The sequence below is a fragment of the Mauremys mutica genome, chromosome 1, assembly GCF_020497125.1.
Source record: "Mauremys mutica isolate MM-2020 ecotype Southern chromosome 1, ASM2049712v1, whole genome shotgun sequence".
NCBI classification, from domain to species: Eukaryota; Metazoa; Chordata; order Testudines; family Geoemydidae; genus Mauremys; species Mauremys mutica.
The window spans coordinates 198,170,174-198,197,045 of NC_059072.1; the positions used below are offsets into that span (position 1 = coordinate 198,170,174).

Consider the following 26,872-nt stretch of genomic DNA (forward strand, 5'->3'; position numbering starts at 1 on the left):
AAAATGCAGAAGTGAAGTGGGAAAGTCTGACAAAAGGGAGTGAAAAGAAAATGCTAGAACAGAGTTTTGAAGTCGGGGGGGGGGGAGAGAGAGAGAGAGAGAAATAAGACTATCTGCATTTCTTTCAGCTACAAATACAATTAACTGCAACAAGTCCCTCACAAGAAAAGGAAATAGTTTTGGCATGGTCTCCAATTGGACAAAGGCATGAACACAAAGAACAGAGAATAAGTTAAAAAAGAATTTATCATCATCAGGATCTCCACTGAAGTATTACCTCTAATATTACCACTACCCACACAAAGACGACTATGGCATTGCAGTCAAGGCAGAGAACCACCAAATTAGCTTTCACATAAGCAGGAACACACAATTAAGAATTCAGCAATTCAAAACATTCAAGAAGTTTTAGCTATACCTTGTCTTCAGATGGACAGAGATATAAATACTGGAATGTGGCAGTTATATTTTTAGAAAATCTTGGCCCAAAAACATCCTTGTCTGTTCCAAACTGGTGACGAGACTGACGAACAATAGAGTCAATAACATATAATCCTGGGACTTTATATTCTGGTTTGCACTGAAAAGATAGATTGTTCCCAGTTATTGTAGGGTAGCATAAATAGTACTAACAGCATAACCCCTCTAATGCCCCAATAGGTTTCAGAATCGCTACAAGCAACCTGCACCTTGTACTTAATATTTTTCTGCAGGTCCCAATAGAAAACTTGAATTCTACTATTTACAGTTCTCTTTTTACCAGTACTATAGGGCTGTACAAGGAACTATGTCTAACACTACTAAATCTAATAGCAAAATGTGTTAGTAATGTGTACCCTGATAAACAAAGTAGCTAAAATATTTATCTTTGAGAAAGATTGGCATGGCAATACAATTTAAACCTGAGTAAAAACACTTACATAAAGCAAATACTCAAAATATTATTAATCATGAACCATAACTATCCAGGCCTTCCTACTAATTGAAAGACAATCTACAGGAAAAAGAACGAACTGCAGCAAGCCTATTTAAACACATGATGCAGCAAAAGTTTTACTATTTAAATCAATTTTATACTAATTAATTTGGTGGGCAGGACAATGTAAGGACTGAAATGAGTTAAGATGATAAATATGTAAGAGGAAGTAGTGCATGAGATATTGATCTTTATAATGCAAAAATCTAGTTCTGTTGTATGTAATAAAAAAGGTTGGAATAACTTGGAGAAAGCAGGACCACAAACAGTAGATATTGTGAAATGAAAATTGTTTAAATGAACAAATGTAGAAATCAAGAATGTAAAAAAAGAGATGACTTCCATGTATTATATAAGCATTGTGTCCTGTAATGTTTCTAAATGCAACTAAAATTAATTGGTGGCAGAGGTAGAGAGAAAGGAGATACTTTGATGTTTGTGAGCCTTTATGTAGTAAAGATTCACTGTCTCCCTTGCTACCTTAAGCAGCAGGGTCTGGGACTTGAACACAATTACTCTCTTACTTTCCAATATAGACCACCACCACTAGGACAGCAAGCTAGCTCTCTCTCGCTTTTCAGTCTCCTTCCACTAATTTAGAATTAATTAGATGCTTGAACATAAAGTGTTTATCCTTCTGATGTTGCCTTTTTTCATTTGGCATATATTGTTATTTCTTCTTGTTTGTCTAATGGAACTTAAATTAACATGCCTGTTGGGCTACTTTTGTGGACGGTGATGTATTAAACCTATTTTTCTAAGTTTCCAGGCACCAGGGTATGTAAGTTAAATTTTCTGGAAACATCAATCATAACGGTAGTGGTAAAAAGACACAATCAACTTGAAAAATTAGAAGAATGTGTGTTTCAAGCACTATATCTATCCTTAAATCCCACTGACAATTTCTGTAGTTTTACAATCACACTTTTTTTGATCTCCTGTTGCTGTATGAAAGACTCACATGAACAGAGGGAAATGATTGACTATATACAAATTGCTGTCAAATGCGCAAAGAAAAAAAAACACTGAAAAAGTTCTCTCTAAAAATAGAGTTTTTTTCTGATTTTTCAGTACAGTAAGTACCCTTAGGTAATACTTGTAGTATTACTACAGTAATTCCTCACTTAACGTTTCTACAGCAAGTTACAGTGGATCAGTATATTTGATTTGGGAGAAATGAATAACAGCTGCCCAAACTGAGCTTGAGCACTCCTGAATTTTGAGGTGTTCAAATCTGGAAGGCAGGTGCTGGGGGGGGGGGGGGGGGGGGCGCTGTGGGGTCCACGGGGGAGCATGGCAGCAATGTGTCTGGAGCTGCATGGAGCCAGACACGCTGGTCTGAGTGGCACGGTAAGGGGGTTGGGGGTTGGAGAAGGAGTAGGGGGTTCCAGGGGGCAGTCAAGGGACAGGGAGCAGGGGTGGTTGGATGGGGCAGAGGTTTAGGGGGGCAGTCAGGGGACAGGCAGCAGTAGGATAGGCATGGGAGTCCCAGGGGTTTATCAGGGGATAGGTAGGGGGTGGGGTCCTGGGGGAAAGTTGGGGGGTCCTCAGGAGGGAGCAGTTGGGGACAAGGAAAAGGGAGGCTTAGATAGGGGCTGGGGTCCCAAGGGGCAGTTGGGGCAGGGGTCTTGGGAGGGGGCAATCGGTGGACAAGGAGCAGCGGCATTTAGATAGGGGGTGGGGTTCTGGGGGGCAGTTAGGGGCAGGAGTCCCGGGAGAGGGGTATCAGGGGACAAGGACCAGCGGTGTTAGATAGGGGGTGGGGGTCCTGGGGGGCAGTTGGGGCAGGGGTCCGGGGAGGGGGCAAACAGCAGCCGCGTACGAGGATTCAAACGGCTTTGGGCTCCCCACAGCCGCGGGGAGCCCTGAGTCCTTTAAATCCCAGCTGCGGCTGGGAATCTCTGCGGGCAGCCCAGAGCCTTTTGACTCCTCACGGCTGGGATTTAAAGGGCTCTGGGCTCCCCGCCGCTGCAGGCAGCCCAGAGCCCTCTAACTCCCGGCCGCGGATGGGATTTAAATGGCTCAGGGCTCCCCGCGGCTGCCGGCAGCCCAAAGCCCTCTGACTCCCGGCCGCGGCTGGGATTTAAAGGGCTCTGGGCTCCCCGCGGTTGCCGGCAGCCCAGAGCTCTTTGCTTCCTGGCCACGGCCGGGATTCAAAGGGCTCTGGGGTGCCCGCAGAGCGCCATGTGCGCGGGCCGTATGTTGTGCAGGCCTGCTCTACAAGGCAGCAGGAATGGAGAGAGGGGAGACAGCATCGCAGACAGAGACACACACCTTGTGTGAGATGCGTATTTCCCCTTTAAGTACGCTGACCTTACTCTTAAGTACACTGCCTTGTTAATTAGATCAGCTTGCTGAGACCGCAACTGCTACCAGCAAGCTCCCTCCATCCTGTCCTGAGCCCTGTCGTGTCCCCCCTGCTCTATGGAAGATGGCTTAAGCGGGGTGCAGGAGAAGGGGGACACCCTGACAGCCCCCCTCTTCCTTCCCTCCCTGCCGCACAGCAAGCAGGAGTCTCGGGAGCAGCTCCCAAGGCAGAGGGCAGGAGCAGCACATGGCAGTGGGGGGAGGGACAGCTGAACTCCCGGCAACTGCTGCACAGGGAACTTAGGAGAGCGGGGAGCTGATAGGGGGGCTGCCGGTCCACCCTGGTTCCAAGCCACCACCAGCTAGCTGCAATGGGCTGCTCTTCCTGCAAGCAGTGGACAAAGCAGGCGGCCGCCAAACGACATTAGAAGTGAGCATTGCACAACTTTAAACGAGCATGTTCCCTAACTGATCAGCAACGTAACAACATTAACCAGGACGACTTTAAGTGAGGAGTTACTGTAGTTAATAAAAAATAGTGATAGAGCTGTGGATGTTTAAGTGCCCAGTATCCCATTAAGTAAATATTAAAAATACTATAAAAGCACTTACCTTTTTGATAAACTTCTCTACTATCTGGACTACATGCTTGTAGAGCTGGAAAAGAGATGTGTGATCTGTTTAATCATTATCTGATTTACAGTGATGTATGATTTCAGAGGTATTTTAATTCTTTGTACATATTAACAATTAGGAAAACAAAAATATTCTAGTGTGTGATGCACTTCATCTCAAACATTCCTTAAAAAGTTTTCATGGAGAAAACTGACCATGCCATTAGAAGCATCTCACATCACAAATACATAACATGAAGGCAGTACTATTGTGACAACTACTTTTTCCTTTGTTTTTAAATATTTTTTTGTTAAATTTGATGTGATGGGATGTAATTACATGCTACAACATTTTGATTTTTATCACACACACATCATAACAAGACTGTAAACCATAGCATCAGAAAATGTCATTTTCTTAAAAGCAAGTTGGTGTTACGGTTTTGCAGATACTGGCAGCATAACTCAAGATAAAGAACGTTCACTCACTTTCCTATGAAAAAAACCTCCAAAAGAACTCAAATAAAAGAAATCTTTACCAAGCTATACAATTCTAGAAATCATGTAAAAGATATGCATTTTTTAGAAATCAAGTACAATCCAAAAATAATGCTACTGGTATGGTCTGAATTTCTATTTCCGTTTTTCTTTACCTTAATAGCTTTAATGGCAGCTTTAGTAATGAGAATCATCTTTGCTCGGGAGATAGGAGGTTTCATCTCCATGAGTGAAAAGAGCTAAATAGAGAAAATAAATATTAAAAAAAATTCTGAAAGAAGCAAGCAAGTCAGTCAATATAACAATCAATGCAGGTTCTCGTCAACTGTCATGCAACCAAGATTGTGTTATAACAAGGCCTGAAATCAAGAGATTAGTCACTTCAACAATGCAATTACTGACTTGAAAGCCAATGTCTGAAGTTGTACAATCAATGTCAGGTTTGTTTTTGGGGGGTTTTTTTGTTTTTTTTTGGGGGGGGGGGGGGTTTAAAGCCCCCTCCATGGATTTAGCGGCTGTTGTCAGAAGATTTCATCTGTGTCTGCCTTACCAGTTATGAAACTAAGTATACATTAATTCCCAAATTCTAAACTATTTCATGGAAACTATCTGAAACCAAGGGAATAAACTGTAGTTTGACTTAAAGTTAATTAACCTGATCATCATCAGTTTGATCTTGATCTTGCAGTTTATACTTCTACACAGCTCCGGAGTCCAAAAAAGGTTTTCCTATGAGCACAAACTTTTAACCATTGAGACCATCACAAACCAATATCCCATCCCTTACTCATCCTGTTACATATAGGTATAGCAGCATATATGCTAAATATCTCCCGTTTAACATTCCTGAAGTAGTAAGGGTGAAATACTACCACAGAAACTAACTGCATCAATTGCTTTGGAAATTTTCATACACTCAACTACTCTTCATGCTAATATTACACAGAGTGGAAGTTATTTATAAGTTCCTCAGAAATCAGGGCCAAGATTTTCAAAAGTAACTAATGACTTTGGATGACCAATGTGAGGCATCTCAAGAGCCTGATTTACAGGATTAACTAATTTCTTCAAATATAATCTAAGCACAACAGTTCTGTTTTAAGTACATTAAAAGTTGTCAGTGTTATTCTATTACCACCACCATTCAAGACAAAAAAAGGCCTGACAGTGTTAAATTTATTTAAATACCTACTTTAAAATTAATTTTAACTGTAATGGGTTTGTAAGTGGTAAGAAAATTCATTAGTACCCAAAATGTTCTGTAAATTTGGGGAAGATACACTGTATTCCCCATGCATAATAAAACAGGGATTCAAACTACTACAAGGACAAAATCAACTCAACCTTAAAATGTGGATCCACAACTGGCACCTCTATAATTTAACAGCACCTGATGTGTGAAAAGTTAAAAACTTAATGGAACCATTTTCTCTTAGAGTCAAGGTATTTAACAAACACACACACACAGTACTCTACCTCTTCAAGGTGATGAGCATTACCCTGAAAGGCAGAGTAATATTATCTCCATTTTGTACAGAGGGAAAGTTATAAACCCAGATTAAGCCTGGGTCTACACTACAAACTTATATCAATATAACTACATTGCTTAGGGGTGTGGAAATTCCACAGCCCTGAGCAACACAGTTATACCAATCTAACTCCCAGCGTAGACAGCGCTATGTTGATGGGAGAGCGTCTACCATTGATACAGCTACTGTCTCTCGGGGAGCTGAAATACTTGCGCCGATGGAAGAAACTCTCTTGTTGGTGTATGCAGGTAGCATCTTCAATAAGCGCTACAGCTATGTCACTGCAGCGCTGTAAGTGTAGACATGCCCTAAGTAATAAGACTATAAAGCAAGTAACAGATCCAGGAGAGGAAGTTCAAGGATCTTCTCTCCTTGTGGGCACAGAAGGGGTGAAGCAGCACTCCTCCCCACCCACCACCTAATCACAGTAGAATTCTCCCACTGTCCACACAGCAGTACTTCCAAGTCTATAACATTGACTCCTCAGACTGCTGAAGACAGTGAAGCCATAGAGACAACCACTGTTCAGGTGGGTAGAAACAGGTGCAGAAGGGAGGAGAGAAACAACCAACAGCTACTTCACACCAGCACTAAACTGTGTAGCTTTTGCTAATAACTATACTGAAGTCTATATACACATAGATAATCTATGTCACAGTAAGTTATTTCACCTCAAAGAATAACTCACTAGAAAGACTATATAATCAAAGTTGCCCCAATATCTTAAGAGATGACAGGCTCTGATACAGTTTTTATTTTCTACTGAGCACTTCTGACAGCACATGCCTGATCCAAAAGCTCCTTCCCTCCTGCCTGTCGTCCTCTCCCAGGTCTTACTGCAAAAATCATAGTACTGAGTCTGAGACCAGGTCAGCTGGCTCAGGCTAAAAATAGAAGTGTAGAAGTTTGGGCTTGCTGGAGCCCAGGCTCTCAGTTATTCCCCCTTGTGGGGTCACAGAGCCCAAACTCCAGCCCAAGCCCAAACATCTACACTGCAATTTTACAGCCCCACAGCCTGAGCCTGATTCAGCCAATACAGGCTGTGCCATGCATCTTTTACTGGAGTATAGACATACCCTTTGAGGAAATGCCACTCTTGCTCCCCCCTCCAACCTAAGAAGAGGTGCACCACCACTTTTCATCCTCTCCCTTTTAACTCCTGCCCTCTGTCATTAAGTCCATTTCTAGATCTCCCAGTCTATTAAATTGAATGTTTGGTGCTCTTTCCCTACACTGTCCTTGCTATATGAAGGCATGTCTACAGTATCCCAGAGTTCAGATTAAGGGGATATGAATATCAGAGCACACCAAAGTGCTGCACTCTAACTCCCCAGTCTGTATGCAAACTTATAAGGTCGCGAGTTTGGACGTCTACACAGAGAAATTATAGCACAGCACTCTGGTGTGCCCTGTTAGTCACATCCCCATAGTCTGAACCGTGGGGCAATGTAGACAGGCCCTAAGTTGCTGTTTACTATGGGCAGCAGTATGTAATTGACATGATTCTTGTGATCGAAAAGCCTGCAAGTCTCAAAATATCCTATACACATGGAAGAGTTCAAGGTAAAAAAAATACAGCTATATTTCAAAAAGAAAGAAAATAAATGAACTATTATATAAATTATTCTATTCCTCGGGGCTGTGTAATACACAAATCAGGACCTACTAAATATCAGTTTAAAAGGCCTAATACCAGGATCCTCATCTCCAATAAGAACCCATTAGCCAAACACAACAAAGGAACAAGGAGAATTCTCTTTTGGACAGTTTAACCCAAAATAGAATTGTAGCCACCATATTAGTCCTTTTTTCTAGTATAATTGTTAAACTGGTAAGATGTTTAATAGCCCATTTCAGAGGCTGTCAGATTAGACAGATTTCTCCTCTCTTTCCAATTACTAAGGGAAAGAAAAAACAAAAGTAAATAGGTTTAGTTAAATAACTAACAAAATCATGGACTAAATACTTGCAGTCACAGCCACCAAGCTTTCAGCATAGTTACCAAAATGAAAAAAACCCAATATTGGCAGTAATTAAATACAGGAAGAACAAACAAGTACATGCTTGTTTCCTTAACTAGATTCCTAGTCCAGAAAGTATTTTTCTTTCAACAGCATCTTCCTTCAGGAGCTAGTAACCCAGTAACATAGAAGAGCCAGCCACCACATACAGCTGTTGAATCCATTCTCTGTGTTATCAACCCTTTGAGCCAGATAATTTTTAACCCAGGAGTTTGGATGACCCTTCCACACAAGGAAAATTCCAGCTCCAGATTGGCTTTAACCAGTCAACATTTCAAACCAACAGATACATTCCAAGCTAGAATCCACCTCTGGCTGCTGGGAAGGATTAGTATGGCTAACTAAACATTTTGTGTCACCTGCTAGTTAGCTTCACACAATGAATGTGTTTCTCCCCTTTATCATTTTGAAGCTCAGTCTCTTTTTTGCTAAATTATTACACATTCCTTCTTTGAAGTCACTGTTGGGTGAACAAAGAGAATGCCAACACTGATTCTCCTGAATTTTAACATAAAAATATTGAAAGACAAAGTAACCATTAGCATGGAGATTTCTAAATTCTGATCTTCACACCTGCCCTTCCATAAAAGCAGATTCTACTCCCTTGAAGCAGCTGTGGCCAGGAGGCTGACAGAAGGAAAGAAGAGTACAAGAAGCCAGTGTTGTATAAAGGAACCACTTCTTTCTTCCCATAGACCAAGGAGGAGTTGTTCCAGCAGAGAAAGCAACCAGCCTCCCACCATGAGTACGAAAGAAGCTTGTGTCAAGGCACTGTCCTCAGGAACAGTAGTTATTTCAGGAGTATAATAAAAAAGAACAAGGAACTTGCGGAGTGCAGAAGGTAGCCATGGACCCAGGAGGAGGTAGGAGCCAGGCCTGAAGATCAGGAGACCACTTCTAGAGACTGATATGATACAGCTAGGAACCAGAGAAGGATCCAAGTAGCAGGCAAGCACCCAGCAGGTAGGAAGTGGGAAACCAAATATGAAGCAGTGTATGAGGTAGGAGTTGGTAACATGGGGTCATTATCTAAAAAGCAAGAGACGCAGGAATTGAGGCCTCTTAAAATAATCCACAAAAAAGAAAGAAATTAACAAGGGCCTTGAGGAAAGCAGGGCTGGCCAGAGGACTTGGGAATACTGCCTGTATTGCTGCAGATAGCACTTCGCAAGCAACAACAGCATGAACAGAGTGAAAGTGATGAGGACACCACAAGCAATATTCCCAAATGGGACTCTGAAAGTGCATACATGGGGAAAATGGGGGTGGAAAGATATGGATCAAATTTAAATGCAAGTCTAAATTAATGAAGACAAGCTATTTAAAAAACGGCACCTACAATTTGTAACTAGCCCTTGGGATGGAACAAACAAAAATCTGTTTCCTTCCCTAATAATTTTCACATACTCCATTAAAATAAAACACGGTGATTTGCAATTTTAGAGTTGATTACGACTGCTAAACTGTGGAAGTTATATAAAAATGTGGCAAAACCATGTTTTTAATTAAAAAATCTAATTGTGTGTTTACAAACCTTGTTAGTATCCCTTTAAATTAGTTTTGGTGTAAAATCTCACTGTTACAACAGGGATATGTTACAGTAAGGTTTATGTCCTTTCCACATATATGAGAGGGATGTCCCACTAAACTTTGGATCTTTTGTTATATACATTGAACCTAAATCAGGGTACATGCAGAAAAGCTATATTGTCACAAATCAGTAGAGAAGAGCATCATTCCAATAAAATTACCTACAAGAAATGTCAAATTTCTCAATTTAAAAAGTGTCTTAAAATTCAACATCTTAATCAGTTTAAGAAACAGCACTTGGATAATCATGTAAAAACTGAAGTTTTTACTTTTTATGGAAATGCATATTTGATAAATTTAGCCAAAAAGACACCAATTTAAAGCTTTAGAGAGTACTTTAAATTGACTACCTCATAACAGGGATCTTTCCCTACAAGCCTCTCCTGCGGGCAAACTGGACCTAAAACAGTAGATTTTCCTCCTTCCTCACTCTGCAGTGGAGCCAATCATTCTATGTGGATCACACTTTAGGTTTCATAGCTGTTCCCCAACCCCATCCACAGCTACTGATCTCATAGACTAAAGAAATGAGAGATGGAGCCAAACTCCTCTCTCAGCATGTTCCAGTTCCTCCCCTTTCCCCTTGGTTGCTTGGAGCCACAGATACTCAGTTTGGCAAATCAAAGCCACACCTCGAATCAAGTTGAGGCACTGGAGAGGGAACTGAGTAACAAAAAAATACCCCCATCATCTAGGATGTTGAGAAAAAAAAGTCAAGGTAAAGACAGAAGTAAAATGAAGCTGCTTTATTTTAAAAGGGATACTGTCAGCCTGAAGACCATGGAGGGTTGAAGTATTATACACCTGCTCTTGAATTCTGCTGATTTCAGTGTTTTTAAAATATATGTTTCTCTCTCCCATTTTATTGTGGGGGCGTTTCGCACAATAGGGAAAACTGACTATGTACAAATGCTATCAAATCCATGAAGTAAAAAGCTGAAAAGAAAATTTCACTAACCTTTCACTTAGTAGTAGTCTTAATTGTTACTAGTAACAATAGTAGGAAAAGAATGTGATTTTTTTATTTTGCACAGTCTCAAATACTATCCCCAAATTAGAGTTTAACAGGAAATTCCAAAACTTATGTACATTTGCAAGTCAGTGTGTGGTGGGAGTACAGCAAGCATGAGAGCCTTTATACAGATAAGTAAAATTAAAGCCCTGCTTTTCTTTTTTACTGCTACTTCTGCAACCTACTGTGCTATGAAAATGAAAGCAATATTAAGTAGCTTACTGAACTTAAACCAGCTGAATATAAAGTACTTAAATTCATATGCAATCCTGCATACTCTTCCTTAAACTGTTAGCAAATAAAGTGTTCAGTAAAATATTCACAAAACCAGTGCTCACAAAGCTTAGAAGGAGAAGAGTTACCACCTCATTTTCCAGACTAATAAATACAACCAAACAAGAGGAACTGAACTTATGAACATTACTGGACTTTTAATAGGTAATATTAAACAGGCAACAGTCAAACTGACTAACTTACAAATGTCAATATATGTGCAAAAGGAGGAAATAATGTAGGGAATAATCCTATGGTGGCAGGAGAATGGACTAGATGACCTACTAGGTCTTTTTCCTAACTCAGCGTAAAAGCTGCCCAGGCTCACATCCAAAGCTTGAAAAAAGTACCCGACAAATTTTCCCTCATAGCAAAGTATACAAGAATTGCATTAATTTCACTCAGCAACTTATTTGAGGACCTACTATGTTTGGAAGCAGCAGAGGAACAGTGTTCTGAGACAAAGAATAAAAAAGAATTTTTTTACCCATGGCCTGATCTTAGAACCCCAAGGAAAAAGTCCAACTCTGTACATAGCAGATCCCAAAAAGAACTGCAAAACAAAACTTAAGAATTCTGTCAGCTTCCCTCTGACAAAAGCTGTCTTTTGCTGACAAAACTGTGGAGCTCTACACACTGCAGTGCCACTTTTGGTGACAAAACTCTTCAGTTTTGGCAACAAAATAAAACCACCTCGATGAGAGACACAGTTTTTTGCAGAAAAGTTAGAGACAAAGCATCAGTGTACATGTTGCCATTGTGTTGACATAACTGGCCTCCCCCAGTATCCCACAATGCCTGCCGTGACCGCTCTGCTCATTGTTTTGAAATCGGCTGCCCTGCAGACATGTGCCCCTCTCCTTTCAAAGTTCCGGAAACTTTGACATTCCTCAGCATGGGAGCTCACAGAGCAGCTCAAGAGGCTGTGGGAGAACTTAGGGCTTGGATACACTTACGGTTTGCAGCGCTGGTAGTTTGCAGCGCTGGTCATCCAGCTGTGTAGGAGCAGCGCTGGTGTGTGGCCACACTCACAGCTACCAGCGCTGGTGTGTGGCCACATTTACAACATTTGCAGCGCTGTTGGGAGTGCTGCATTATGGGCAGCTATCCCAGCATTCAAGTGGCAACAACGTGCTTTTCAAAAGAGGGGGGTGGAGGGTGGTGTACTGTGACAGGGAGCGGGGAAGAGAGAGAGAGTGGATTTTTGGAGCCAACACTGTGTGTTAGTTTCCTGGATTGAAAAATCACAAAATGTTCACGAGCCCTTAGTCTTAATTGCAAACAGCCTGCCTCCAACACGGACTCCCCGCTGTTTCACTCACTCCCTGTGGTGTACTGTGACAGGGAGCGGGGAAGAGAGAGAGAGTGGATTTTTGGAGCCAACAGTTTAGCTTCCTGGATTGAAAAATCACAAAATGTTCGCGAACCCTTGGTCTTAATTGCAAACAGCCTGCCTCCAACGCTGTTTCTCTGTCAAGCAAACATTCACTCCCTGCCTCTCATTTGATCGTTCACAGCCAGGTACAGATAGCTCCTGTTTGCTGTGATCAGTGTTTGTTTTTTAGATAAGCAGTTCAACGGAGCTCCGATCGGAGTTCACAACAAAACAAAGAGAGGCTGCATAACAAAACAAAGAGAGTAATTTAGTTAAAAGCTTTCTGGGATATCTCCTTATTCCCTGGAGGCCAATAAAAGCACTGGTGTGTCGCTACACCCCAACCTGGCCAGGTGTACAGCCAGCGCTGCAGCCAGGGAGTTGCAGCGCTGGATGTGCCTTGCAGGTGTGGACGGTTACTAATTGCAGCGCTGGAAAGCCTCTACCAGCGCTGCAACTTGCAAGTGTAGCCAAGCCCTAAGAAGGAATCAGAACCATTAATGTGGAACGGTGGGGCTTCTCTACACTGTCAATTTACAGCACTGCAACTTTCTGGCTATGGGGTGTGAAAAAACAGGTGATCAAAGCCCACAGATAAGTCAAAAACATGAAGACCTGGGAGAAGGGTCAGAATCTGGGGGGAGCATGGGCTGTTAGAGTAGAAATAAGGGAGAGAAGACAGAACTGGGGGTGGGAAGGAAATCAAATCAGTATCTTAGATGTCTATATACTAATGTGAGAAGTATGGGGAAATAAGCAGGAAGAACTCGAAATCCTATTAAACAAACACAACTATGACATAGTTGGCATCACGGAGACTTGGTGGGACAATACACATGACTGGAATATTGATATAGCTTACCCAGGAAGGACATGCAGGAAAAAAAGGGAGGACGTATTGCCTTACATAGTAAAGATGTATACATTTGGACTGAGGTTGAGACAGAAACAGGAGACAGACTTGTTGAAAGTCTCTGGGTAAGGATAAAAGGGGTAAAAAAACAAGGGTACTGTCATGGTAGGGGTCTACTGCAGACCATCAAACCAGAAAGGAGAGGTGGATAAAGCTTTTTTAAACAACAAACACAATCGTCCAAAGCACAAGACTTGGTGGTGATGGGGGACTTCAACTACCCAGACATCTGTTGGGAAAACAACACAGCAGGGCACAGATTATCTAATAAATTCTTGGAATGTATTGGAGACAATTTTTTATTTCAGAAGGTGGAGAAAGCTACTGGGGGGAGGCTGTTCTAGATTTGATTTTGACAAATAGGGAGGAACTGGTTGAGAATTTGAAAGTGGAAGGCAACTTAGGTGAAAGTGATCATGAAATGGTACAGTTCATGATTCTAAGGAATGGTAGGAGGGAGAACAGCACAATAAAGACACTGGATTTCAAGAAGGCAGACTTTCGCAAACTCGGGCAGTTGGTAGGTAAAATCCCATGGGAAGCAAGTCTAAGGGGAAAAACAGCTGATGATAGTTGGCAGTTTTTCAAAGAGACATTATTAAGGGCACAAGAGCAAATTATCTCACTGCGTAGGAAAGATAGGAAGTATGGCAAGAGACCACGCTGGCTTAACCAGGAGATCTTCAATGATCTAAAACTCAAAAAAGAGTCGTACAAAATGTGGAAACTCGGTCAAACTACAAAGGATAAATATAAACAAATAACACAAGTATGTAGAGACAAAATTAGAAAAGTCAAGGCACAAAACGAGATCAAACTAGCTAGGGACATAAAAGGAAACAAGAAAACATTCTACAAATACGTTAGAAGCAAGAGGAAGACCAAGGACAGAGTAGGCCTGTTACTCAATGAGGGGGGAAAGACAGTAACAGAAAATGTGGAAATGGCAGAGGTGCTTAATGACTTTCGGTTTTCACCAAGAAGGTTGGTGGCGAATGGACGTCTAACATAGTCAATGCCAGTGAAAATGAGGTAGGATCAGAGTCTAAAATAGGGAAAGAACAAGTAAAAAATTACTTAGACAACTTAGATGTCTTCAAATCAACAGGGCCTGATGAAATGCATCCTAGAATACTCAAGGAGCTAACTGATGAGACATCTGAGCCATTAGCAATGATCTTTGAAAAGTCATGGAAGACGGGAGACATTCCAGAAGACTGGAAAAGGGCAAATACAGTGCCCATCTACAAAAAGGGAAATAAGGATAACCCGGGGAATTACAGACCAATCAGCTTAACTTCTGTACCCAGAAAGATAATGGAGCAAATAATTAAGCAATCAATTTGCAAACACCTAGAAGATAATAAGGTGATAAATAAAAGTCAGCATGGATTTGTCAAGAACAAATAATGTCAAACCAACCTGACAGCTTTCTTTGACAGGGTAACAAACCTTGTAAATGGGAGGGGCGGGGGGAAGTGCTAGATGTGGTATATCTTGAAAATCGTTCCCAGAGAGTAGTTATCAGTGGTTCACAGTCATACTGGAAGGGCATAACGAGTGGGGTCCCACAGGTATTAGTTCTGGGTCCGGTTCTGTTCAATATCTTCATCAGTGATTTAGATTATGGCATAGAGAGTACACTTATAAAGTTTGTGCACGATACCAAGCTGGGAGGGGTTGCAAGTGCTTTGGAGAACAGGATTAAAATTCAAAAGGAACTGGACAAACTGGAGAAATGGTCTGAAGTAAATAGGATGAAAATCAATAAGGAAAAATGCAAAGTACTCCACTTAGAAAGGAACAATCAGCTTCACACATACAAAATGGGAAATGACTGCCTCGGAAGGAGTACTGCAGAAAGGGATCTGAGGGTCATAGTGGATCACAAGCTAAATATGAGTTAACAGTCTAACGCTGTTGCAAAAAAAGCAAACATCTTTCTGGGATGTACTAGCAGGAGTTTTGTAAGCAAGACACAAGAAGTAATTCTTCCACTCTACTCTGCGCTGATTAGGCCTCAACTCGAGTACTGTGTCCAGTTTTGGGCGCCACATATCAGGAAAGATGTGGACAAATTGGAGAAAGTCCAGAGAAGAGCAACAAAAATAATTAAAGGTCTAGAAAACAGGACCTATGAGGGAAGATTGAAAAAACTGGGTTTGTTTAATCTGGAGAAGAGAAAACTGAGAGGGGACATGATAATAGTTTTCAAGTACATAAAAAGTTGTTACAAGGAGGAGGGAGAAAAATTGGAAGCAAATTGGGCTTAAATTGCAGCAAGGGCGATTTACGTTGGACATTAGGAAAAAACTTCCTAACTGTCAGCGTGGTTAAGCACTGGAATAAATTGCCTAGGAGGTTGTAGAATCTTCATCATTGGGGATTTTAAAGAGCAGGTTGGACAAACACCAGTCAGAGATGGTCTAGATAATACTTAGTCCTGCCTTGAGTTCAGGGGACTGGACTAGATGACCTCTCAAGGTCCCTTCCAGTTCTATGATTCTAAGAGCTGCTAGTGTGGATGCGCTCTGCCAACATAAGCAGCATAGATAGCATGTGTAGGGATATTAAAGAAGGTTTATATTAAACATGGTTTATATGAGAAATGATTTATTGTTAATTAATACTTTATAACTTAAGATTTATGTTAGAAGTAAATTTGTGATTCCCAGCATTTAGTCTCTAACCTGCAAGCCACCAGCTGTGTCTGTGTAAAGCCAGCTCAAAGAAATACTTGGTAGAAAACTTGTTAAGCTCAAAGAAATACTTTGTATAAAACTTGCTAAACATTAATTAACTCTAAGTAAGCCAAAACAGTAGCTGTTATAGTGTATAGATAGAGACCCCCACCCTCTGAAAGTTTTCATTTCACTTTATCTTTGCTTGTTAAAAGACAGGGAGTCTCACATAAATTGGTAACACCCCAAAAAGTAAAGAGACAGTGAAATAGATGTGATTAAGATAGAGAATGTATGTGAATGAATGGTTAGGGAGTCACCAGCCTGAAGAATTCAGTGTCGGCTGAAGGTGTCAAGTGGGATCAACCAGATGACCCGACCCCCCTCCCCCAGGGCAAACTGGAATCCACCCACCACACCTCAAAGGAAGCAAAAACAAAACATCTAATAACATGGAGCCAGCCACCTGCTGATTGATTTAGCAACAGCAAAATGAAGCAACTCTCATGAACTGACATAGGAATTTATTCCTATAAAACTGGACTCTAAAGACTGAGGACTTTGAGTCTATGGTTCTGCTGTCAGCCTCCAGGAGCATCAGATGCATCTGACACAGACTCGGCTCCATCCTCATGACCAAGATACCTGGCCAGTAACTTGGCATGAGCAACATCTAGGCTGGTAACTATAACATCTATACAGAACCTGAATGAATGATTGTGTGAATAAATGTGTGTATGTATGTATAAGGAATAAGTAGTAATAGAAACAAGTAGAAAAACATTGTTTTTTGTTTTGTTATGGTATTTACAATAAATGTGGCATCTTTGCCTTATCCCTCTTAATAAGATCCTGCTGGTTTTTATTATATTGGTATAACACGTGGACATGCAACAGCGGTTTAATTAAAGTGGCATAACTTTTATTGATTAAGCCTTGTCTACACTGTGGAGTTAACACCAGCAGCTGGCCTTTGTCAACAAGATATTGCCTTTGAATCCTCCACCCCCAACTCTGATATTGACTACTGGCTACTTTTTTCAAGCCTTGTTTAGGGCCAAGAGAAAACAGTCCAACTTATTATAGATATGTTCAGCAGACTATCAAAGAATGTTCCTAAGTGAGTCTAAGTTTTCCAACAAACATGTTGAAGACAATTTCTCCAAAAAGCAGGTCTTCCATAGTCCATGTATACTGCCACTTACCCACAAGTTCCAAATCACCTTCTCTAGCACAAGGAAGTTTTAGTTTAAGGTAACTCATCAAGGAAATATAATGAAGCAGACTTTGAAAGCATTTTCACACACACACGAGTACATCAACAAACAACATATCAAAGAGCAAGGAAGTAGGGGACAATTCCAGAAACAATGATAAAGATAGACCTATTTTTTAAAAATTTGACAAGGAACAACAGGTAGAAATACCAAGAATCCCCATATGAAGTTAGGGCAAAGGATAGTGGTAAACACAAAGTTTTTAAACTGAAGTTTGCAAAGACAAGAAAAAAATATATTTGGGGCTGGGCATGATCTTTAAAAAACACAATTACACATACACCTATATATTTTGGGAAATACCAAATGTGAGAAAAAAATATACATTCTGCGATACTATTGAACAGAACTCTGTTCAGGTTCAGTAGCTTCCACCAGTATTAAATACTGTGGCACACAAACATGAAGCTGTGAAGGTTTGCAAACTGCTTTAAGGAGCTCAAACAATTACCCACTTTTCAGAAAAAGGAGGTCTGTGTCTGATGTGACAAGTCTCAAACTTCTGAGTTAATAGTTCTTCACATCAACATCAGTTACTTAATTGGCCAGCAGCAAATGCTGAAAAGTGGGCATCTGGCATCTTCTACATACACAGCCAGGGCCTGACTTTCAAAGGAACTGAGCACACACAACTCCACTGAAGCCCATGAGCAATATAGGCGTTGAGCACCTCTGAAAAATCTTACTGTTAGTAATAAAATCAACCTACTACATTACATCCTATCAGGTGCTGAGACATTAAAGAAAGTTTGTGTGCTTATACAGTACGATGCTGTTGCTTGCTTGACTGCTTGTACAGTCTTGTTCTAAACATATAAATAAGAAGTCTTCAAAAAAATTAGCACATAAGGAATCCAAAACCAGGGTTTTTTTTCTACAAGTGCGTTGAATACATTTGAATTACCATTAGAAATTTTTCACTGACAAAATTATAGGTTATTCAAATACAATTTTAGATATTTGCTCATATGCCTATGCAAAATTAACGGAACATTTGCAGGAAGGGATGGAGGAGGAAGGAAAGAAGAAGAAGAAAAAATACTTATGCTAACAAAGCACCAGTAATACTACTGGATTATCAGACTGAGAAGGTCTAGCTAGAGATAGACATAAAAAATGAATGGGTCCAGGGTCTACCTGCTGGCTAGAAGCCTAGTCCTTACCCTACCACAAATCCCCAGAGCTACTGAGAAAAGAGAAATGTGGGAATTCCTACAAAATTTCTGCCCTTGGGCTGTGGCTCAGAGGATCCATCATTAGTATCAGCCTCTGATATGTGAACTGTGAAGCTTAGCAACTACTAGCTGCTGCCAAGGGTAAGAGACCATCATAAACTCCACGGCTGTCAGTTTATGTTCTTTGGAAGATGAAGCCACAGTTTAATTTGTCCAGAGATAAACCAAGGGCAGTCTAGCATACATGAGACTTAGTCCACTAAAGTATTCCTGCTGACTAGAAGGATAAACTCACAAAGTTAGGAGTCCATTTGGGGCAAACTTCTTTATAAACACTTTCAAATGGAAATGAAAAAGTATGTGGGAGAGGATTTAGTTTTGGTATGAACTACTTAGTTCAGCAGCCCAAAACCTGAAACATTATCTGCCTACTAAGATCAATTTATTAATTTCTTTCTACCTTCATAAGTCTCCTACTCTCCTTGAAGGTTGCTTCTCTTCATTTCCCCATTTTTTACTTCTGCTAGTCTCTGACAGGATCCTCCACCTTTCTTGTTCTCTGTCTCTTGTTCAGAAGGAATGGGATCCTTCAGGATCACACTGATACTGCTCCTTCAGTTGCTCTGAAGTGGCCACTAAAGCAATGCAAAGCACCTTCCTTACCCCAGGGGATGAATTTGCTGCTGCTGCAATAATCTCAGTCCTGGTAGTACAGTAAATGAAGTACCAAGCTTAATCCAAAATTCTGATGTACTGCAACTATCATACCCTTCTAACTGTGCATATATCTACTCTTCCCATGCACCCCACCCCTCTCCCCTCAATGTACATCCATTGCTGCTGCTTATGCACTCAGAATAACCCCTAAGAATATCTGGAGAGTAACACTGGCATGATCCCAGGCTATGCCTACACAGTGCCATAGTGCGGACTACAGGGGCATGAACTGCAGAGTGCACCAGAGTTGTGCTTTAACTGCCCCATGTGGATGCTACTGCTGCAAACTAAAAAGTACCTAGTTCACATTAAGATACTCTTTGGTGTACTCTGCAATTCACAACCCTATAGTCTGCACTGAGATGCAGTGTAGACAAGCCTCTAATCTGTTTCACTCTACTTCCTGCTTTTCAGAAGTTTGAGTTTGAAATACTTGATTTTCAGATATTTGAGTTTTGCTGAACTTGACCTTCTTGAAAGGCACAATACATTACTGGGCAATCTTAACTCTATGTTAATTAAGTTTTTTGCCAGTAATTTTTCTATTTTTTTCAACAGAAAGAAAGAAAAACAAACAAAAAGATGTGTCATTGGAAGAGTTGATGGTCATTTAGGCAATTGTATTTATCATGTAGGTTTGCTGTAGGGATGCTACTGTGGCCAGCTAAGGATAGTACCTAGTTCTTACATAGCACTTTTCATCAGTAGATCTCAACACCACTTTACTAAGAGGATAATGTCAATATCCCCATTGTAAAGATGAGGAAAATGACACACAGAGAAATTACGTGACTTGGCCAACATCACCCCTAACCCTTTGTTATTGTGGAATGGGAATAATGGTCATGCTCTAAAATGTTTGCAGTGTGTAACTGCTAACATGGCTGGTGAAAGAAGTCTCACACATGTTATATGCTCCCCAAAGTTGAGTTTTATTACACAGTGGTTACAGTAACTTTAAGGACCTGTGAGAAAATTGGTGTGTGGGGGGGGGGGGGTGGAGGATAGATAACACCCCTGCAACATATAGCCCCTCCACCATTTCCAGCTCACCCTCCCCTTGTTATCCCATCGAGCCATCAGAACTTCAGAAGCCAGGTACGCACAAAAAATGCTGGTAGAATCTGTGAACTTTAATAAAAACATTTTTCAGCATCTTGGGAACCTCTTGCTCAAATGACCCCAATTTGATTCACTATCCCCACCTCACGCCCCCATGAAGCACAGGAAAAGTCAAGCCAACAAAAGTACATATGTGGATTTTATAGCACTCAAACCACCATCTCAATCTTAACTGTAGAGCGCCGATCCTCCACACCTCCCCAAATCCTAAACCCTCTCGCTTGCTGTGCCACACACCTCCATGTCACCACTCCCAGTGTCTGACCCCCTGCCACCCTCAATGCAGCTCCACACCCCTATACCTCCCACTCCTCTGCTCCCAAACCCCACTACCATCCCAGCAAGCATTTGCATGCAGAATTTATTTTCTGGTTCAATACATTTTGCCAAAACACACCTGACAGACATACTTTAGCAATATGCCTCCAATCTTTTTCAGATTTCTGCTCTAGGTCAGACTTGAACTCACACTGGCTGGGTGTAGCTCTGGCTCAATGGCTACTGCATATCCCCTTTAGCTACCCAGCTGTAGTGAAAACTTGCTGGCCAGAAAGCCTGAACATTAGGCATATGCCTAACTAGAGAGCTGAACTCTCTTGCTATTATTTTCAATTTGCTCCCCTCAAGGGGCAATGGATTCCCTGCAATAGCTGGAGTACATATCCTAATATGGAGACCATTTGGGGCAGTTCCCTTGCTCTGAACAAAAATATGTTGGCAGACTCCATCAACCTTCAGAAAAGCTGTTCTTTTGGGGGGGGGGAGGGATTTTATCTCAGTATCCCCCATAAGCAAATTACCCCAAATTTGGATCACTTACTCTACTCTGTATCTCCACAGAGTAAACCAAATTTAGAGGCAATCCAAGTAACCACGAGGATTTTAGAGCATTTAGAAGAGTCAGGCTTTAAACAGAAAGCTGTTCTAACCTTAATTATAGCAAACCTAGCATTGCACTATAATACTGCGCTCTTCATGTAAGGATATAATGCTAGCTGATAACAGGTGAGTGACTAGGGAAAAGATTGGGAGGAAAAGATAGAGGTACACTGACATTGCAAAATGAGATCAATCTTTAGCATAAGATTGCTATACTAGATCAAATATTCAATTGTCTGGTCAACTGCCCATGCATAAATAATAAAGAACTAAGCAACAGTTGTAGACAAAGAAGAAATGCCCACCCAAGTATCCATTCTCTTCATTTTTTGGGAGGGAAGGGAGGGGGTTACTGACTTGAGGTACAGTGTCTTTATCACCACCCTGAGTCACATGTAGAAGTGAGTGATGACACCACTTGGTTCTTAACATAATCATAAAATTATAACAATGCACAATTATCAGTCTGTTGGCTCTTATACTACTTCCACTGGCAAAGCTAAGTACAGAAGCTTAGGCCAAGTCTACACTAAAAAGTCACGTCGACCCAGCTACGTAACTCAAGGTGTGAAAAATACACACCCAAGTGATGTAATTAAGCCAACCTAACTGCCTGTGTAGACAGTGCTAGGTCAATGGAAGCATTCTTCCATCGATCTAGCTACTGCCGCTTGGGGAGGTGGATTAACTACAGCTACGGAAGAACCCCTCCTGTCAGTGTAGCACGTCTACACTGAAGTACACTGCCACTGCAGCATTTCTAGCGCAGACATAGCCTTACTGTGCAGAGGCCTATAATAAGCAGTACTTGTCCCTAATTTTTTATAATTGCTAAGTTAACCAATTTTTTTTCAAATTCGAAAGCTAAACCTACACTGTCAAACCAAAATATAACCAAAATGAACATTGGAAAAGAAACATTACATGCTTTTTCACATGGGTGTCAAGGTGATTTTTTTTTGGTATACTGGTTTTCTCAAGAAATGTGTTGGTAAGATTTTGCACTTCAACATGTTACCCATTAGTTATGCTCACTATATATTTAACTACAAAACTGTATACTTTTAATAAAATTCACTAATTCTGATTAATTGTTTCAGGAGTACCTGGTTCAAACTAGTTAGCTGAAGGGTAATACACTACATTACAGGGCTACCAAATACCACCAGTTGGCAATATCTGGTCAAAATTTGAGTAAAAATATAGTAGGCAGAATAATTGTTTGTTTAGCACAAAACGTGCTTATTGCTGTAGAAAATGTAGTGTTTTCCCAAATCAGTTTACAATCCAATACACAGATATAGAGAAAAAGACAATCCCTTCTCTGAACTCTGAGCTGAGTTTTTTATTTAGTTTTCAAATATATAAACTAATTTCTTGTGGGCATCAAAAGAAATCCAGGAAACTAAATGTTGAACTGAACAGATGAGTAAATCCCATTGAGCATAAAATTAAGCAAATGCACAAGTGACTGCAGAATTGGAACCATAGAGAATAAGCCATTTCTGAGGGAAATCATAAAAAAATGGATCCAGTTGAGATTTTAATAATACAATTTAGTCTTCACATAAGTTATCAAACTGAAATTCTGCAGTTACCAGAATTTCAAGTACTCTTCTTTATTCTGTATCCAGAAGTAAAATATTGACAGAGTCAGGCATCGTACATTTACTATTTCTTGGGCACCCAGTTGTGTTATTTAAGACATACCCATTTTGAATACATCAGAATGAGATTACTTAAAATACCAAGAGATACTGATGGTTATCTAAATTAACACATTTACCTAAATCATTTGGGTCGGCAAAAAAAATTTGTATAGTTATATGAATGGCATTTTGTCCAATATCAGTAAAGTTAAGCTGTACAAGGAAGCAAAATAATGAGATGACTGAAGTGGCAAGCACTGCTAGTATCTCCACTGATGTTTAGACAGATAAAAGCTATTTCTGTCCTACATGCTAATAAGTGTAGAAAGCACATCATATGTGCAATCTAACGCCAATTAATTTAATTTAGTAGATTTCTGTTTAAAAACACCACCACTGAAATACCGGAAATGTGGAAAATGGATAGCCATCAAACTGCCAATTGTGTCAAAATAAGGAAAGTGTCAATTTAAATGAAAAGTGCTGGTTAAAATTCACACTCAAAATTCACTCCTGAGCTATGGAGTTATCTGTATTGTTTCAAAATGTAAAGACCCCATGAATAGAATAGAAAAATCATACCATAAAGAGAAAAATACAAAGTCAGTTATTTAGTAAAGGATAAGCAGGTATGTAATTGTGTTCCTAGCCATACTCTAGTCTAGTGCAACTGACAAGCAGATGCAAGGAATGAACTTTACACAGCATGACTTTGTCACATGAGAGCAGTCTGCCATTTTTACTGTTTCTGTTCAGCAACCATTCACAGCACACTAACCTTCAAAATGCATTACACATTCTGGAATAAGTCTTGCAAACCTTACATTTAAGATCGGCTTAGATTTGGCAGGTTACTTGCAATGAAAACAAAACTATACTTAACACCTTGTATAGTCCTAAAATGATTTGCAAGAACATCCTATGCACCAAAACTTTTATTTAAAGTTCTCTCCAACTACACATTCATTTTAAATTTAGGTGGGGAAAAAAGCTTTAGACATCAGGATCTGGCATATTTTGATGTCCAATTGGGAAGACAGGATCGCTGGTATATTATTACCAAGCTGGAGAGTTTTCAGATCAGGCAGAGTTGCAACAAGCAGCAGCCGAAAGAAGAGCGACGGAGATGGCACAAGGGCCTTCCATGCCTCATGAAAGGAGACCGGTCCCTACTTCTCCCCCACACCCGCCACATGCTTCATGTCGGGGCTGGTCACCTGACCCTGTCCCCAGAGGCTGCTCCGTACCCGCACACGGAGAAGTTCCCGTACGATCGCGGGCCGCCCCTGGGTCTGCTGCAGCCCAGCCCCTGCTAGCGGCCGCCCGTTCACGTGGTCACTTCCTCCCCCCGCGCTGGCAGGGAACGAGGCGCCTCGGCTGGGAGCCGCCCGGCCCGGGGTAACGCCTGGGCGCGAGGGCCCGGCCGCGCGCGGCAGGGAGGGGGCGGCCGCGACCCCCCGGCTTCTCCCCGAGTAACGCGGCGCTGGCCGCTCCTGGGCCGCCCGGCCCCGGTCAGCGCCCCAGGGGGCCGGAATAGCCTCGGGAGCGAGGGGAGGCCTCTGCAGGGCCGGGTCTCCGCGGAGGCCTCTGCAGGGCCGGGCCTCTCCCTCGCCCCGGGGCCGGAAGCAGCGGGGCAGGCGGCCGCGATAGCGGCTTCGTGACCCGCAGAACCGACTCCCGGGCCCGGCCTCCCCCCGCGCTGCCCGGCTCCCACCTCCTGGTTGAAGGCGTTCACGGCCTCCATGTTGGCGGCGGCGGCTGGCGCGGGTGCCCGCGGCGGCGTGAGGCGCGCGGGGGGAGGGGGGCTCGGTCCCGCTCAGGGGCTCCGCGCTAACATGTCCGTTCGGCGGCGGAGCTCTGCGCGCAGGCGGCGTCTCGCTGGCAGGGCCCCGCACAGATCGTCTCTCCCCGCGGGATGGCGGAGGGAGCCCACGCCGCGCACAGCACCCTGGGATCGCGTAGGCCTCCCGGCCCCGCGCCACCCACAGGAGAGAGCGCGCGCGGCGCGCTTGCGGGGATGTCACGTGACCCCCCCCCTTACTATCCCGAGCCCCGCCATGTCAGCAGCGGCCCCGCCCCCGAGGAGAGGGGAAATGAGCGGGGCGGGGGGCGATAAATCCCTCGCTCCCCCCTCCCCCCGCACGGGGGGTTGCCGGGTTCACCCAGCCGGAGGGGAGAGAGCGCGAGCGAGCGAGCTCTGCCCCCCCCCCCCGCAATGGGGGGCGGGGCCCCCGTGCGAGCCGGCCAGCAACGGCCCAGCGCTCCCGCAGGCACCGGGGGCTCGGCCTCTGCCTGCAGCTGGCCCCGGTGTCCAGAGACGGACAAGTGTCCCGAGGAAGGTGGCCACCCAGATCAACAGTGGCCAAAGGGTTTAGCATTTGGGGAGCCCCTGGGGGCTGCGGCTGGGCTGGGCTGGGCTGGAGGCGTGTATGGCAATAGCGCCAAGTACGGCGGGGGCTGTGAGTAAGGTGAGCAAAGTGCCTAGGGTCTCACACAGAGAGAGAGAGAGAGAGGTTTGTACGTGTGGGCTTCCCAAACTAGGCTGGAGGCCCGTTTTGTGTCCCAAGTCGTCATGAGTACGTGGTCAGCAAAGGCTGTGTTTCAACAGGGATGCAAGTCTTTGAGCGACCATTGTGACTTTCTGTTGGATGCCTTTGTAGGGTTACCAAGGAAAGTACTGATGCCAGAGTATTGGAGAAGTCAGCATTTATTCACAGAGACAGCGGGATGTTCTTCCTGACCCCACAGTATTCTTTTTAATGGGGGCCTCTTTTTTTCATTATAATGCTCTGGTTTTGCTAAATATCATGATTTTTATTGTGAGTTCCATGATATTTGGTGTTTTCTTAACACCCTAGCTCATAAGAGTCAGTGGATTACAGGAGAATCTCAGCTTTTTTTCTTTAAGCAACTTTCTAGCTCTCTGAGTTGAAGAGAAAAGCTGACTCAGAGCACCCTAAAAGCTCAGAAGCCAGAAGGAAAATAAATAGAACCCAACATTAATTATTTTAACTCACGTTTTTTAAGCCAATCTCATCATTTGGGGGTGAAAGGATTGACCTATGATTTTTGAATGCTTGGTTGAGCAGTAGTGATTCTCTTGAGACCCTTGCGTACCCGTTGCTCTTTTGGATTGTAAAGTCATACCCTGACTGAACAGACCTTTCCCACACCTGAAGAAGAGATCTGTGTAAGGTCAAAAGCTTGTCTGTTTCATCAACAGAAGTTGGTCCAGTACAAGTTATTACCTCACCCACCTTGTCTGTACAGACCTTGAGGGTTAGTAGTTCATCTACAGATTCAACAGGTGTGGAATGAAAGTGGAATGTACATTTGAAAGGCATAGGGCAAAGGGAAAGGTGATTAAAAATTAGAACAAACTATCAAGGGAAATGGTAGATTCCCATTTCTTGAAGTTTTCAAATCAAGACAGGGTGCTAGAAGTTTGAAGCCTGTGCCAAACCCTGTAGAACCCAACTACACGTGTTTGGGTTCAGGTCTGGTATGAGAATACCTTGACATTCTTTGGCTTGGGTCAGATTTGGATTGTGAAGGAGGCAGGCCACCACCAGGCTGGGGAGAGTAAAGGAAGGATGATAACATTCAAATGGTCATACTGGGTCAGACCAATGGTCTGTCTATCTCAGTATCCCATCTCTGACAGTGGATGATGCCAGATGCTTCAGAGGGAATAAAGAGAATAGGGCAATTTAAAATTGCCCATCTCTTATCATCTAGTCCCAGCTTCTGGCAGTCAGATTTAGGAACTCTTGGAGCATGGGTTTGTGTCCCTGATCATCTTGGCTAATAGTCATTGATGGGCCTATTGTCTGGGAACTTATCTAATTATTTTTTTAAATAGTTATACTTTTGGCCTCACAACATCCGCTGGCAATGAGTTTCATAGGTTGATTGTGCACTGTGCAGAAATACTTCCTTTTGTTTGTTTCAAACCTGCTGCCTATTAATACCATTGGGTGACCCCTAGGTCTTGTGTTATGCGAAAGGCTAAATAACATTTCCCGATTTGCTGTCTTCATGCCATTTGTGATTTTATAGATTTCTATCATATCCCCTTCAGTCATGTCTTTTCTCAGCTGAACAGTCCCAGTCTTCTTAAATTTTCCTGGTATGAAAGCTGTTTCACACCCCTAATCATTTTCATTGCCCTTCTCTGCAACTTTTCCAGTTATATCATTTTTGAAATGAGATGACCAGAAATGCACACAGTAGTTAAGGTGTGGGTGTGTAAGGGATTTACATA

At 42.3% G+C, this 26,872-nt stretch overlaps 1 protein-coding gene and 1 long non-coding RNA gene across 3 annotated transcripts in view; one reads left to right on the forward strand and one right to left on the reverse strand.

The window, feature by feature from the left end:
* Positions 1 to 24,542, reverse strand: part of SCAF4 (SR-related CTD associated factor 4) — a 72,320-nt gene extending 47,778 nt beyond the window's left edge. For both annotated transcript variants that reach the window (XM_045002309.1, XM_045002308.1), the window contains exons 1-4: positions 24,323 to 24,542; positions 4,551 to 4,634; positions 3,896 to 3,940; positions 419 to 580 (exon numbers count right to left, since the gene is read on the reverse strand). In XM_045002309.1, coding sequence (XP_044858244.1) covers positions 419 to 580; positions 3,896 to 3,940; positions 4,551 to 4,634; positions 24,323 to 24,352 — 321 coding nt within the window. In that variant the 5' untranslated portion in view covers positions 24,353 to 24,542. The remainder of the gene's footprint in view (positions 1 to 418; positions 581 to 3,895; positions 3,941 to 4,550; positions 4,635 to 24,322) is intronic.
* LOC123362037 overlaps positions 23,957 to 26,872 on the forward strand; it is a 44,433-nt gene continuing 41,517 nt past the window's right edge. Inside the window, exon 1 of the long non-coding RNA XR_006576321.1 lies at positions 23,957 to 24,006. This is a non-coding gene — a long non-coding RNA (uncharacterized LOC123362037). The remainder of the gene's footprint in view (positions 24,007 to 26,872) is intronic.